Source organism: Colletes latitarsis, chromosome 7 (genome assembly GCF_051014445.1).
Source record: "Colletes latitarsis isolate SP2378_abdomen chromosome 7, iyColLati1, whole genome shotgun sequence".
Lineage (NCBI taxonomy): Eukaryota > Metazoa > Arthropoda > Insecta > Hymenoptera > Colletidae > Colletes > Colletes latitarsis.
Genome location: NC_135140.1, coordinates 21,837,090 through 21,852,383, shown reverse-complemented (window position 1 = coordinate 21,852,383; position 15,294 = coordinate 21,837,090). Strand labels below are relative to the sequence as shown.

General features: G+C 39.3%; 1 protein-coding gene across 3 annotated transcripts in view; it reads right to left on the bottom strand.

Annotated features, from left to right (window-relative positions):
• The window catches only part of LOC143343956 (uncharacterized), a 182,537-nt gene that overhangs the window by 132,346 nt on the left and 34,897 nt on the right, over positions 1 to 15,294 (bottom strand). For 2 of the 3 annotated variants that reach the window (XM_076769421.1, XM_076769418.1), the window contains exon 2: positions 2,297 to 2,566. In XM_076769421.1, the coding sequence (XP_076625536.1) occupies positions 2,297 to 2,566 (270 nt within the window). The remainder of the gene's footprint in view (positions 1 to 2,296; positions 2,567 to 15,294) is intronic. The other variant, XM_076769420.1, reaches the window with a different exon arrangement.

The window sequence follows — 15,294 nt, the reverse complement described above, 5'->3', positions numbered from 1 at the left end:
TATTCCATAATTAATATCGTCAGATGGAGAAGCCACGACGGCGTGGAGACTCAAAGAATCAAAAGCGAACTCACAAAAGGAAACGGTCGTTAAAGAAGGATCCATTAGCATGTCGTTAGCATAATACAAGGTGAATTTGATTCCCGAGTACACGAATGTGCCTCGAACAGTATCGTGGCCGCGGTAATCGTGTTATTATAAGACAGGATTAATTCTAATTCGACTGTGCTTTTGCTGATGATGCCATCCAGTTCAATACGAATCGATACCTAACGTTCACAAATATTAATAAACAAAATTAATCGGTAGAAAATATTATGCCAGCTCGAAAAATGTAAAAATTATCTGGTCCAGCTAAAAATTTAATTAGAATAATTCTATTATGGTTCTTGAACGAGATCGTAAACTTTTTTACGCTCGCAGCGTATCTTGTACGCAGATTTCTTGTTTTTCTTCTCTGTAATTTGCCCCTGATACGACTCCACTGCCGCTCGAGTATTCATTATCTGATGATTCATTATCCACTCACTATTATCAGTTATTTTTGTTCTACACTTTATATCAAAGGTTGCACCGTTTGTAACAGTAACAATTATGCCGAACTATTAAGCAACCGAAGTCGGTCCAAGCATGCGGTTGTTAATTAACATTTCGACCAGCATCCATTGTTGACGACCGCTTCAATTCATTTATTTAATTAGAAACGATTCAATATACTTGCATTTTAATAACGCGATATTAAAATGGATTCTAATTTTATTTCGTCATGTTATTTCCTCAGTGAAATATTCCCATTTCAATTAACAACAATGTTAACATAACGAACAACGATAACTACTGAAAGTTTGTAACACTATCACGAATATAATATTTCACGTTTTGAACGTATAAAAAGCCCCGTCAATAGGGCATAATTTATTGCTATTTATATAATAAACGATTGATACTAATGTGTTAAAACGGTTTGTACAATAAACAATGATTAATACTAAAGTGTCGTTACTCGAGATTACCGAGCAATTCACAACATATGCTGAATAAAAGCTTATCTTAATAACCGTTCAAGGGAATAAACGCGGAGAATAAATCGCTATCACGTGTTTTTATGCGTCATCGGCGGTACGAATAAAATTCAGGCCATTCTCTGTGTCTCGGTCTCCGATAAACGAAGAGTATCTTGCTGAATCATAGTACAAGTTGCCCTAAAACGCACGGAATCGGTATTAAACATCTGTCATTGTTTGCTCGTTACTTTTATCTAAGCGATTTCGAAATTTCTATTCTCTGCCCGACGAATCTTTTCATATCGTTTCTTCGGTTTGCCGTGCTTTTACACGCGTTCAATCGATATCGCGGTGTATAATTATAACGTAAGAGGAAAATGATTACGCGTTATCTTATCTGGACCAATTAATTTTAATGTGAAGTTACGCACAGAGCGTTTGCTCGATTCCTTTTCGTCAATTTATTCCGTACGAAACGTCGTACTTGGACGACGAAAACAACGAAACTCGACTACGGGCAGAAAATAAGATCGCTTAAGCAATTTACCTGATTTTCATTATTCGAAACGTTGCTCCGGCACCGGTTCCGCAGTCCAAACAAATCATGCCCCACGTCCAGTCGAGACAACATTACTTTCACAATAAAAACAATGAAGCAATCCTACGACTGATTTATTACTTTAAATATTACTCTCTATTTTCTAGCGCAACTATTTATGTCCCGGTCTCGCCATAAACCGAGATTACTTCTCCTGCATTATTTTCACAATAAGAACAATGAAGCAATCCCTTTGATTCATTGCTCGAAAACGTTGCCTTCTATATTGCGCGTCCGGCACGACCGTGCTCGTTCGAAACGAGCGTAAGTTTTAGATTTCTGCTCGGAAATAATTACTCGAAAACGAAACCACACAAAATACGGGTTCTTTCATCTTCGTGGAATTAAAAAATCTATAACTTTAACGAAAACGAACGTTTGTATTCGAAACAATTCCTGTGGTTTCACAAAACATAAGTGAATATACGTACATAATTTGAAATTGCTGCGTACAACAGTTTCCAAAAAAAAAAAAGAATCTCAGAGATCGTCCTAAGAGTCGTTAAATGAACTCGACGATCGATACTTTACAGTCGAAGCATGGAAAAAAATCATATTGGAAAGTATTTCAATCAAAGGCACGAACTTTTAAGAAAAGTTTGGTGTCTTTGAAGTCCTGATTGAAACAGCAACCTAATAATCCTTAGACGAAGAAGAGGATGTAATGAGGAAGATAAAAGTTAAAAGGAGTCACCTCTCCGTGCATGTCCCTTCGACCATCCGGGGTATTCTCCGGCAGGAAGTATAGCCGTAAGGATGCCAAGGGTTGATTCGGGCCCCGACTATCCATCCACAGCAGCTGAAGCTCCCCGATGCTGACGAGGTCCGCATCGCTCCAGAGTTTCGTCAGGAAGAAGCTACCCAGACGCAACACCCGACCACTTCCTACCCTCACTGCTTTGTAAAACGTGTACGGGCCGTGGCTGAAGCAAGCACCGCCCAATAACTGAAACGAAACCAACATCTTCGTTCGATTAGCTGAAAAACGGCTTAACTTAGGGCACAATTTCATATTACACGCATTTTATAACGTTTGACAATGTTTGACGCTGTTTGATAGCGTTTTATATCGCATTTATGCTATCACGGGGACTTGTTACTTGTAATAGATATGTTTGTTGTACCTTTTCCCTTGAAAAAATTCGAATACGCGCAGATTTTGAACCACGGATGAAGGAAAATTTCGAAGGGCGAATGAAAAATAAGCAGTTTTCGATCCTTCATTTGTTCGACAACAGCCAACAATCTGAGTTATAGAATGAAATAACGTTTCACGTCGAACGAACGAAAGTTTATTTGAGTAATCGTTTGCTGTAGTAAATAAACGGCTGCGCTGCGTTCCTATTCAATATCTATTACTCGAATAAAATTTTGCCCATCTCTGCTTCCAACCCAGAATATCAAACGCCGCGATCGCATCGATCCAATTACTAGAAACATGCAATCAACATTTTCATTTGTTCCGCGAATCCTTTGAGCGTCGTTTAATTAAAATAAATTTCAAACATGGCTCGCGAACGACGTCTCTGTATTATTTCTTAGAAACTAGCTTCTTTAGGGGTCGTTTTTCAGGTCTAAACGCGACTGTACGGGGGGCCTGAAGGGGGGCTTACTTAATTGGAGTCCACTGACCGATATTCGAGACGAACTGCACATCCTCCCACCCCCGTATTTTAGTAGAGGAATAGTTTTTGAAAAACATTTCACCCATCTCTATTGCCAAAAAACTATTTACTAGCAGTGGTCCTGTGGCGAACAGTTATCGGCCGTTATTTTAACATGAAAGCGGGCGAACAAAAATAAGGCAACGTCCGTCGTCAGCGAAAGAGTTGAAGCACTCTTAAGGCTGGTGTCGAGAGCATGCTTATTTGCGAGCCGTCGGTTCGGTTTTATGGACGTTCGTCAAGTGAAACAAGTCGTTAGGTGACTCATATCCTATGCCAGCCAGACTCATTTGTAACACTGTGCTCCTTTAAACAGCATTTACCAGCAACACCTTTGCTTCCTGGTAAATACACACGGACAGTAACAATAGGAAAATTGTTTCTACTAATTTAATATTTATTAACGCCTCAGTTGCCACGTTTATCAGCTCTAGGAGTAACTTTAAAATTTTTATAAATTAAAATGTGTTGTTTTATTTATTACATGAAACCTTTTCTAATAAAAGTTTTGAAATACAGGTCTTCTAGAAACTTTTAACACAAGAGTACTAAAATATCTGTACCAAAAGAAAAGTTTTCAAAGAACTTCTTGAGATAAAAGTTTTCTTCCATATAGAAACCAAAAGACCAACAAATGTTTTAAAGAAAAAATATAAATTCGAGAAGAATTACAAAAGAAAATAAAGAAACGTTAAAAATACACCGATAACTAAACTTTTTACGTTTATTCCGAAAGTTTCACGAACCTTGAGCTCATTTGGTAGACTAAATGGAAAACGATAACACAACCTGTTTAGATTCAGGCAACGTAGAGCCCAACGAACGCGATATGATAAATTTTCTAGGCTTTCGAAATGATCGCTCAGCGTGCGATACGAATTCCCATCGTTCAGGAATGAAAGTTTCTGTTTGAAATAAAATTGATAATAATTCACGCTCGACCTTGATCTTTCTTGAACCTTAGCTTGAATGGGTATTCGATACACGCTTCGTATAAATTTTATGCCGCTTTTGGAGCAGCATAGATCATCCGTGGAGCTTGGATTATTTTTATACGGGGTGACATTTCGAAATGACTTTCCAAACTGAATCGCGCTTAGATAAGAACATACTTCTTTCTTATCTACGCGAATCGATCGCACATTCTGATTTCTTCGCGCGCTTAAAATAAATCACACTATTATCCAAGTATACTTATTCAATTTTATCTTCGCATATTGCTTCAATCTCAGACACATTCGTTAGAAACTATTTGTAGACAGCGACCGTCAATGGGTTAAAAAATATTTTTTACTGTTCTAAATAATAATTCTTCAATTTTCCACCTGTAAATTCACTTTAATTTACCACTCGGAACTTCCAGGTACGTTAATTAATTACTTCCGCGTCTGTAAGTTCGAAACACTCATCGGATAAAATTTATTTTCGAGAAACTTTCGCGCAGGATTGTACGGCGCGCAATTTTTAATCATACTCGGAGTCACTCGCATTATTTGATTAAAAGAAGCGTTTGCTATCGTACAGAAAGCGAGATAGAAACGAATTCGATAAACGTAGAAGCGTACAGTCCCCCCAGTTAATTCTCGACGAGCTTCCCGCGCTAACGCCGAACCGACCAACGAATCGCATTCGTGTCTTTTATACCCTCCTCTCTCGTTTCGTTTCTTTTCTTCCCAGCATTTTTTTTTTCTTTTTCTTCTTTTTTTTGCCAAGATTCAGCCGTCACCGTGCGTGATTAACGAAGCACGCGAGGGCACCGACGCGGGTCTCTGCACCGCCGAATGCAGAAGCGCATCGCAAGATGCACTCGGACATCAATCACGCTCGCTCCACCGAAATGCAATTTTTTCGCGTTACTGTACCACTTGCAACCATTTTTTTTATCCCAAATTCTCGTTTAAAATTTTTTTAAATACCTTTGTTATTTTAAATTTTAAATTACATTTCTAACCCTGCTATCTGGGAATTTTTATGAAAATGGAAACGTGCTCTCTAAAAATCTAAATAAATATTTTGTACATTATACAGAGAGTGTAAAGAAGAATTTGCAAATGCTTATTTTCGGAAACACTTTTCAAACCGCGTCGTAAAATACAAATTTTGTTCTTATCAAAGAGATTGCATGCAAATTTCACGAGCACGGAGGAACCACGAAGGTATTATATAAATATACATATTTATGTACGTTATTTTTATCGCTTATGTCACATACATGGTTATTAGATAATACTATCTAATCTTGTATGGCGCATTATAGGACGCAATTTAATTTTCTTCGAAAATTATTTTTACGAAGATATTATAAAGTTCAACGTTTTCAACGGGTCTCTTTCTTGTTTTTATTTTATCGTAACGAACACAGAATTTTTCCGTGCAATTTAATTAAACGATACCTGATAATCGAAACGGGAAACTAGTACTTAACCAAATGAAAAAGCGAATTTAGAAAAAAATACTGGTCCCTCGCCGCTTAGGTAATATATTTCACAGTCTCGTTGGTTTTGAAAATACCATTTCGGTAAACGCTTCCATTTTTGAGAGTGAAAAGCGAATCAGAGAGGATGGATTACATTTCTTATCGTCCAAGTATCTTTCACGAGAATGCCCGAGGAGAATTTATCTCGAAGAAATTGCAGAAACTCGATAACCGAATAAACATGTGTATCAAAATAATGCAACTCTCACAAATTGCAACCAAAGAAAATAAATTCTGAAGAATTGCAATTGAATTCGTGAACTTGTTATTCGGGAAAGATAAAGAAAATTTAATAAATTGCGCTCCAGATATCGGTATTTTGCAGTGAAATATTAATTTCGTTGCAACGATAATAAAATGTTTATCTCTATATTTTTGTCACGAGTAACTGGAAAATTTTTATTCGATATTTTTCAACTAAATTATCGATTTACCCAAGAATTTCTGTTACTTTATCGTTCTATTTGTATTAGAATGAAAATAAATACGAGCAGAGTAAAATATAATACAGATAAAAAAACGCGATAACGTTTTGACCTTTATCTAAAAACGTTGTCTAGGGTTCTCGTGGAATCATAGTTTGCGTGGAATAGGAAGAGATAAAAATACAAATTGCTTTTGGATGATTATTTAAAAAATACGTAGAATTAGTGAACGCAGAGGGCTATTTAGTTAACAAGGGGATCGTTCCTTTGAGTTTCAATTTTTCTAAACTCAAAAGCTCCCGTCGAATTCATAGAAGAGCGTCGGTTAATACTCGCGCAAGCATCGGCAGCGTATCGAATTGCAAATGCGACGTGGCCCGAGCTTTCACGGCAATGAAAAAGATTGCCATCGTAATTCAGAATATCCAATAGCGATGGGGGGAGATAAAAAGAGAAGAAAAAAAACCGAAAAAAGCGCTCTGCCATCGTCGTCTCTCTTTGCTTAACTCGGACTCCGCAGAGGCGAGGCAGTCTACTTTGCAGCTCCGAAGAGCTTGTCCATTGCGCTTCCTTTGCTTTATTTACACGCTCGATTTGAAATTGAACGGATTTCGGGGCAAAAGCGACGCAAGAGGATCGACAATTTATGACCAAGACCTTCCTCCTCCTCCTCGTTCCGCCGATCTAGCGTCGCGATACCGTGTATTCTCATAATTGCGACACGCCATCCGCTAGTGTCCCTGGGAAACACCGAAAGAAATTGACGTCTAAATACAGGACTCGAATAACCCGAAATTAGACTCGTATTTCTTTTACTCTATTCCGGCTATTTAATTTCAAGCCTCGCTTTTTCGACCGTCCATTTTGAGGCCTCTCAGCGAGCAAATATAATACGATCAATAGCGGAGCCAGGAACCTCGAAAACCTCCCTCGATCCCACTAAATTAAATAAAATCATTTGCTTTCGTTTAAATAAATCCCTCGATACGAGATTCATTCATCCCATAAAATTAAATAAAATATTTTGCTTTCATTAATATCCTCTAATATAAGATTATTTTGATACAAAATTCCCAAGTCCTGTACATTTAATTAAAATAATCTGCTTTTATTAGGACTCTAGATTATTTTATATTAAATTTAAAAGAAAGAGCGTAAATGCTGCGCAATAATAAATTTGCCGGACGAGTGTGTGCTGTCGGTTATCTTTCTCAAAGACATAAATAAAAGGGGGAAGATTCTTCTCTAAATTATATACGTTTATAAATTAAATACCGTAATAAATTGCGTGGACGAACCAACGATTTATGAATTTATTTTAATCATTAACTCTTATTGTAATATAATCTAGGGGAGATGATAGTAATACGAGATAGGGTAGAAACATGAGACTGAAGGTTTTGGGTACTGGGCACTGGTGAAGCTATAGGAATGCTTAAAAGCTATATATTATTATAATGCTTAGAACGTTCAAATAAAACAATAAAAAATACAAATTTTGTAAGACATAATTCTCATATTGGTAAAGAATTGAAAATTTAGAATAGGCATAGTTGAGGTGGTCTGAAATAATAACTACTTAAATAATGATTCAGTGTTTGTTATATCCTAAAACGATTAGTCACAGCGAGACGCAGATTTTCACAGGATTGAACTTGATATTATTGTGAAGCACATACTTGGATATTACTCGGTCGTAACAAGAACGCACAATTACTTCGTTGACTCGGATACTTGAATGGCGGTGCTGTTTCTTCCTGCGATTGCTTCGAGTTTAATTGCCCGCTAAGTCAACCCGGTAATAATCTATTCTTGAGGCAGACTACTGTCGACTGAGACCAACCAATACCCCCTCCTATACTTTTTGCCTCGGGCGAATACAATAACGACATTGACTACAGCTACGATCGTTAACACTGTCAACATGCGCGACATACAAATTCCGAAAAGGACAACTTCCAGCTGAGTTGGTCGACGTTTCACGATACTAATAGTCCTTGAGTAAGATCTAACGTAGCCCAGTTCCGTCGTAATATTTATTTCCTATTTAAGTCTACCTAGTCGAATTTTTCTTTTCGCAAATATCCAAGGGCCATTTTCTTTCACCGCGTAGACCACGGTTAAAATCGAAGATATACGTTTGTAATATTTGACTAAATATTTACTCTATTATAATTTAAATAACGTTTATATACATGGAGTACCACTCAGTCGACTTTTTGTTTTTGTAAATATCGATGATATTAAAGAATGTTTCAGCCAGAAGTTAAACCGTTTCAGGAAGCATTCTATTTCGCAATAATCGTGGACCATGAATATGATCAAACGTACTCCAATTCGTTCGTAATATTTGCTTGATTGTATAGTTACTTGTACATACAGAAAGTAGTTACATAATTGAATCGATAACCGAGGGAAGGTTAGCCGTTGGATGAGAGTCGCTGGCATAACTATTTCCAATGTTTTAAGGGTACAGTCGCCGCAAAGAGTTTCTCCGAGCGGTCGAGAGACGGCCTCTGGCTCGACCACCAATGGTATTTATAGCGTTAATCTCGTTTCTCCGCCACAGCTGCATTCGCCTGCGAAACCCCAAGCGCCATTGATATCGCAATTGCATCTACCGGCCCTCCTCATTTTTTCTTTCCTTCCTTCCTTCCTTCCTTCTTTCCCCACTTTTTTCTCGTCACCCCACACACGCCCCTCCACAGGGGCACACACACTCCCCTCCGACGCGTCCCCCACCACAGGCGTCGCAACAGAACACCACGTGTCCCACGCGTAGTCACTTTGGCTGTTGTGCATGGATTTTCGTGGCGCGTTTCTGCCTTCATTATTTACCCGCGCACACACTCCAATTACCCATTCGCGCGCGCGTACCGACCCCGCCAAATGTTCCTTCGCGACAACACCGACATACGTGTTTACCCGCTGGCGGTAAATATTTCACCGGACAAAAACGAAAATGTCGCGAAATTCTGTTCCGAAACTTTCGCGTCGGAGTTACTAACTCGTTCACTCCCTTCAAAACGCTTACGACGAATGAAATCTATGTAAATTTTTGAATAATTTCATTGACATTAGGAATACTACGAAATAAAAATTATTCAATTTCTTTGGAGTAAAATTTCGTTGGTCAGTGGTCGGATTTAATCCGCAACGGGTCGACGGCTATTTGAAGCACGGAAGTAAATTTGCAGTCGACGATGTTGAAGTGTATCGATTAATAATTCATCAGCGTCGGTTTACAACGTCAGTTTGTACCAGGGGCCCAATTAACATCGACTCCAAAAACCACTCGAATTAATTAACAGTTACAGCAAAAGGTTTCTAAAGAAACATTTTCTCAGAATGTTCTCATTTATCTTTTTTTATTACCGCGGTTCGCGCGATTACTTCTTCAAACATTACGGCCGTTCAATGGGTAATAAGTGTCCGTCATGCGACATTGATACAATCAGCGACCGTCCCTCCCCTTATACAGGGTGGATCACGCAAATAGTATCGCCTTCATATTATCTCCGTTATTCATAGTCGATATTTTAATCGGATTTCAGGATCTTTTCTTTTTAACGAAGTTTGCACAAACTTTAAAATATGCCCTACTCCTCCGTCGTGGATGTATTTTGTTTAAATCGAGCCGCAACAATGGCGCGTCACTACAGGTATTTTTTAGGGAAACGCAAGGGTCCTGGACGATCGTTCCCTGTCCTCCCAACTGGTTTCACCTCGTCAAAGGACGAAGCCTGAATTAATCCAACCGATTATCATCCAACAAGCACACACGAGCGATAATTATCCCTCATAAACAGCATGCCATCGTTTCGATTCCCTTTTCCATCCGTCTTCGGTTTTATTCTTTCAGAGTACCGTAACATTCAGCCCGTTGTGCCTCTTCGGATTTTATGTAATAGCCTGCGCGCCTGTTTTTCCTCCGGCAACCCGAGGCAGCGTCGGACAGAGAGACGAAAACGAGAAAAAAAAAGGGAAAGAAAAGGGATGGCCGCGCGTAACATTTTAAGGCCACGCAGAGGAACACGATACCGACGCTCTCGTAACACCAGGACCTCCAATTTTTCGACTTTCGTCTCGTGGAAATTATCGTGTCGAAGCACTCTGGACTTTTTGTAATAAGCACAACTTTACTCCTCGTGTCTAACTCGGCTCATTATCATTCAGACGTTCTCCAACGTCAAAACGAAAATATCGATTCGCCTTGGCTCCCAGCATACTCGTAATTCGAGCTTTATTTCATGATTAATCGCGACGACGATTATACATAAAAAATAACTTGCAAATTAGCGAGGTGAATTGAAAAGTGAACGAGAACCGTTTAATAGTCATGAGACAAAATGTATGCCGTCTCTTATCCTTGACTCGAGCCGGAGACTGATAAAAATATAGGCAAAAATAGATTGTTTACATTGCTTATCGATCAATTATGTTCCAGGGAAACTCGAACAACCATCGTCGCTGCGTGTCGGAGATGGGCAAATTTTATCCGAATAAAAAATAATCGAAGAAACTATCCTATTTCTAAATATGTTCGTGTTCGAAATTCGAGATATTGACCATTGCATATGGGAAATACGTGTTTACACGAAAAACATTTTTTTTTTATCGCTAAAAATTCAACGAAATATTTTTACGATACACGTTGATAGGAAATTTTCAGAAATTTTTTGCTGGGGTAAACTTTCATATTTTAGTTTCACATTTTTTACATAGGGGAATATTCAACTGCCATTTGGAAAATCAAATTTTCTTGCTTGAGAGATAATAATAAAGATAATAATAAAAATAAAAATTTTAATTTTACGAATAAAATTTGCCTGAAAAGAGGAAAGATTTATTAGAGGCGGCGCCATTGGAGGCAGAAGGGACGAAAAGAACTTCCAAATATTTCCCCATCAGCATATCCCGTTATTTAAATTCCGCGTACGTTTTATTGGACAAAATATCGCAAACAGGTCCTAATCTTCTTGGTGAGGGAGGGCTAACGTCAATATTGCTTCCCGGAAAAGGAAAAGGAGTCACGTTTCAAACAACCCGAAGAAAGTCGTTCGAAAGTAACTACAATCGAACAATTTCCGAAACGGCCCGATCCGAGTCTCCCGGTCTAGTGCTCGGGAAAGAAAAACGAGTCGTGCACACCCGAGGGATCGAAAAAAAGATGGGATATGGGGCAATGCCCCCCATCCCCCCTCGCCCCGTGTCTCATTGTATACCCTCGCCGCGTGTAATCGCATATATACCAAGCTGTCCAAGCCCTACCGTGCTCCCGTCCCTCTCTGGATCTCTCTTTCCCTCCGTTCGCCCTCTTTCTTGTTACTGTGACCGTGTCCCTCTCATTCTGTCCCTCTCGCGCGATGATACTCTACCGAGAGACTCAATCTTCCCTCTCCCTTTCGCCACCGAGCGACCCAAGCGCCATCTGTCTCCCTCCGGAATGAGTTTTACTAAGCACTTTAAAGCCACCGTCACACCGAGTGACTCACCTCCGGGACATTAAGGGGCCGATGCATGAGCAAATAATACGTGGAATAAAAAAAATAATACGAACGCTGCATGGGAGAACTTTCTATTCGTTTCTGGAATATGTGTATTAGTTCTTCTTTTTTCGAGCGTTATTTATCCACGTGTTTTTGTAGAGAGAATTGAGGAAACTGGATCGATGTTACGAAACTTTGATAGATCGTTGCGTATGAAATGATTTTACCAACGCGTGAAAAAATTCCAAGAAAAAATTAAATTTTTGAATGTAGTTGATTAACGAAGGCAAAATGGTAGATATACAGGTCCAATAACAATTTAAATAATATTATTCGATGCTGGAAAATAATGTTAATATCCATGTACACGACGACGTAGAGCAAGTCTGAACAGAGTAAAGCTCGAAGCTATCTGAATACGACACGACACAGATATTTCCGTCAATTGTTTTAGTACAAAATGGCAGATTGCGAAGCAAAGCGAACAATGGATCAAATTCGAGTATATACGTTTCATTGTGTGAATATAAATTGAGTTGCAGCGCACTGGGCGACTGTTCGTAATATTGATACAGCTTTTGGAGAATACACAATTAGCGAACCAACAAACCACTGTTGGTTTTTTAAAATTTCGATTAGAAACGTGGCTGGCCCATATCCATAAAATAGACTTCTTATACATTGTGTCAATAACGTTATTAATATGTAACCCCTACAACTCGAATTTGTCTAACCTCCACAAAATAAAAAATAATGGAAATGGAGTTCAGCCACGACTGAATTTTCAATATTTGCCAGATGGTGGAAGTTAGGTTTGTACGACAGAGAATTAAGAAACAAGTCTTCGACAGCAGGTTTCCTGTTTTCTAAACATTATCGAGATAATTTGATTAGAGTTCTAAATGGAGCTCGGTTGGTTCTGTGATTACCGACTGTTCGCAGTCGGTGTGTACTTCGTGTTCGCGTTGAAATTTAAATATTGGGTTTGCCGAACGGCGAATGCAGGTTCTTAGGGTAATACGCAGCCAGTCTGTTGGAGGAAGTTCTTGATGGGTTTATTACACAGCCAGTCACGGTTTTCCCGAGTAAATATTCCGTTACTCGAATGATTTATTCCGTTTCACCAATCGATATATCTCCGGTTAAAGTGCATCCAGAATGAGTTTTCGCCGGCTGCCAATTGTTGCTAGCCAAACACTCCACGAAAACTGTTTAACCGTTTCAAACATTCCGCTGTTGCGATTCCAAGCCGGTACGAGTGATTAAAACGCACTACGAGATTAACAGATGCAAATACGTCGCGGTACTTTCGCACTGACGCCACTTTTATCGAAGATAATGACCGCAGAAACGGAACAGTGTTTCCATAAATTAATTTAGTTAGATATGCGACGAATTGTTCGTTAGAGAAGATAGAGAAAACGTTTTATTTTAGCAGGAATTTCTAAAACCGTGAAATCATATGGTCTAAAACTTGCAACGGAGATTAGAAAGTTTACCTCTCAAATTGATTTCTGTTAATTGTTTCGAAAACCAACACTTTTAAATGGAGAAAAAACCGGAGGCTAGAGAAATAGGTCATAGGATGGAAATACTCTTGGACGCAGACTTCTGTATCTACTATATTAAACAGAATAAATAAAAAAAAAACATTAAAATGCACTGTTCTGTGTAAAAATATTAGAAAATAGAATGCAAATATTCGTGAAACAGTCTCCGTCTAGTATATTTAATTTAGAGAGAGTGAATTAAAACACGGTTGTGTAAAACGGAACTGCATGGATAGTGTTATTGGGCGGAGATTGAAAAGTTGGAAAAGCTAGAAAATAGAGAGAGGGTAGAATGTAAATATTTGCGTTAATAGCCAGTATCTGCTATGTTCGTTATAGAAGCTGAAAATTTATTCACACAGTCGTTGCATATTACGCTGAAATCGATATACAACGTTCACACACGTGTTCCTATTTTCACTTGGATTTAGATCCCCATTTCACGTCGAGCGCTGTTTGTGAAGACAGCCTTTAGGCTACACGTGCACACACGTCGACGCGGAGGGTCCTATGAATAGTGATGGGGCTCACAATCCTCTCTGTTCTGACTTTCCAACAGATTCGTTCCTATAAAGGTTTCGGGATGATTCTAAATATTACATCAACTTCGAAATACTCGAGAAAAAAAGAGAAATACGTCACACTTTCCAGGTCTTATGTCACGGTTCCGACATTTTTATTTACAAATTACTCGCGTCTAGCAAATGCACCGCTAAACGGCTCGACAATTTCCTTAACCACGCTAACGAGATAGCAAATCCACGGTTAACCGATTTCTTCGACAAGTTTCCACGAGTAATTGCATCGTTTCTTTCGCTCGAACGGTTGTCACGGATTTCACGCCACGTGATTCATTAACCCTCTCGTTCCCACTACAGCTTATTTGCTTCGTGGAATTTTATTCGACTAATAGGTAATCGACAAGTACGCTAATTTGTTCGATCGAATTTTCCCAGAGATTTATTCGTCGCGAAATATTTCAGTTTATAATTGAAATTTGTATTTTTGTTCGCGGAGTATAAACTGTTTATAAGGATCGGAATGTTGACCATTTTTAGTTTGAAGCGAGTTTCAAGTAATTTCGAGCGACTCGAAGCCATCGCTAACACAGTCTCACGTATGCGGCGTCTAAGCGAGCGGTGTGTGTGAACCCGAGTGAATCAACACAGGGGAACCCACACACGGGCCGATAGACACGTGTACGCATATACTCGATACACGATATACGGGGAATTTGACTGAGGCACGTTGCACGCACACATAACCTAACCTCTGTAACACGAATCAGCGGAACAGGCACACTTGACTCGTCAGCGCATCGCCTCACGCAACACTTGCGCAGCCATTTAACCCTTTGCGCTCCAAAGTATATATTTTTTTCTTTTTTTCTTCTATTCACAATCGAACCTATTGATCGTCCAAGAAATATTTGCCGCCAAATAACCTTCCTCCGTGTTGCGAGCAGGTTAAGAGCTCCCGAGCCATAAACACAAAGGTTCCACAGAGCCCCTTCGCCGATTTGTACTCCATTTCTATAGCAACAAACTATTCTTTCTCTCGTGAACTCGAAACAAAGGCAAAATATTTTATTTGTACAGCGAAGAATTTAAAATTCAAGAAAACCATGGGTGTAGGAATAATATCGTTTTAAGACGGCGCCTTTTAAAAAGTTGGGAGAACCACTGTTTCTTATTATCACGAAGGATCTTCGCGATAGTGATCGATTACGTACCGGTAGGCTTCTAGTTTGCAAACGGAAGCATAGTGGGAGGAATTGATGAGCGCGCGCGGAACGAATCGGCCCGTTAATCGCGCGCATTATTTGCCGCGCTTTTTCGTCCCATAGGCGTCGGCTGAAATTTCCACGCGGGTCATTCGTTTCGATTAGAACGAGCGGTAAAAAGTAATTCGAGCGGTGAAAGTAATTCGTACGAGCCAGACGTCGTGTATAACGCGCGACGGACATTTCTGCCGAGCGGAGAAAGCAATTACGCCGTTCGAGACGAGTGTGCGTTACTTTTAATAATGCCTCGACCCCGATGGTTCCTGGGGCCGAGCGTATCCTGTACAAATTAACGAAGAATCAAG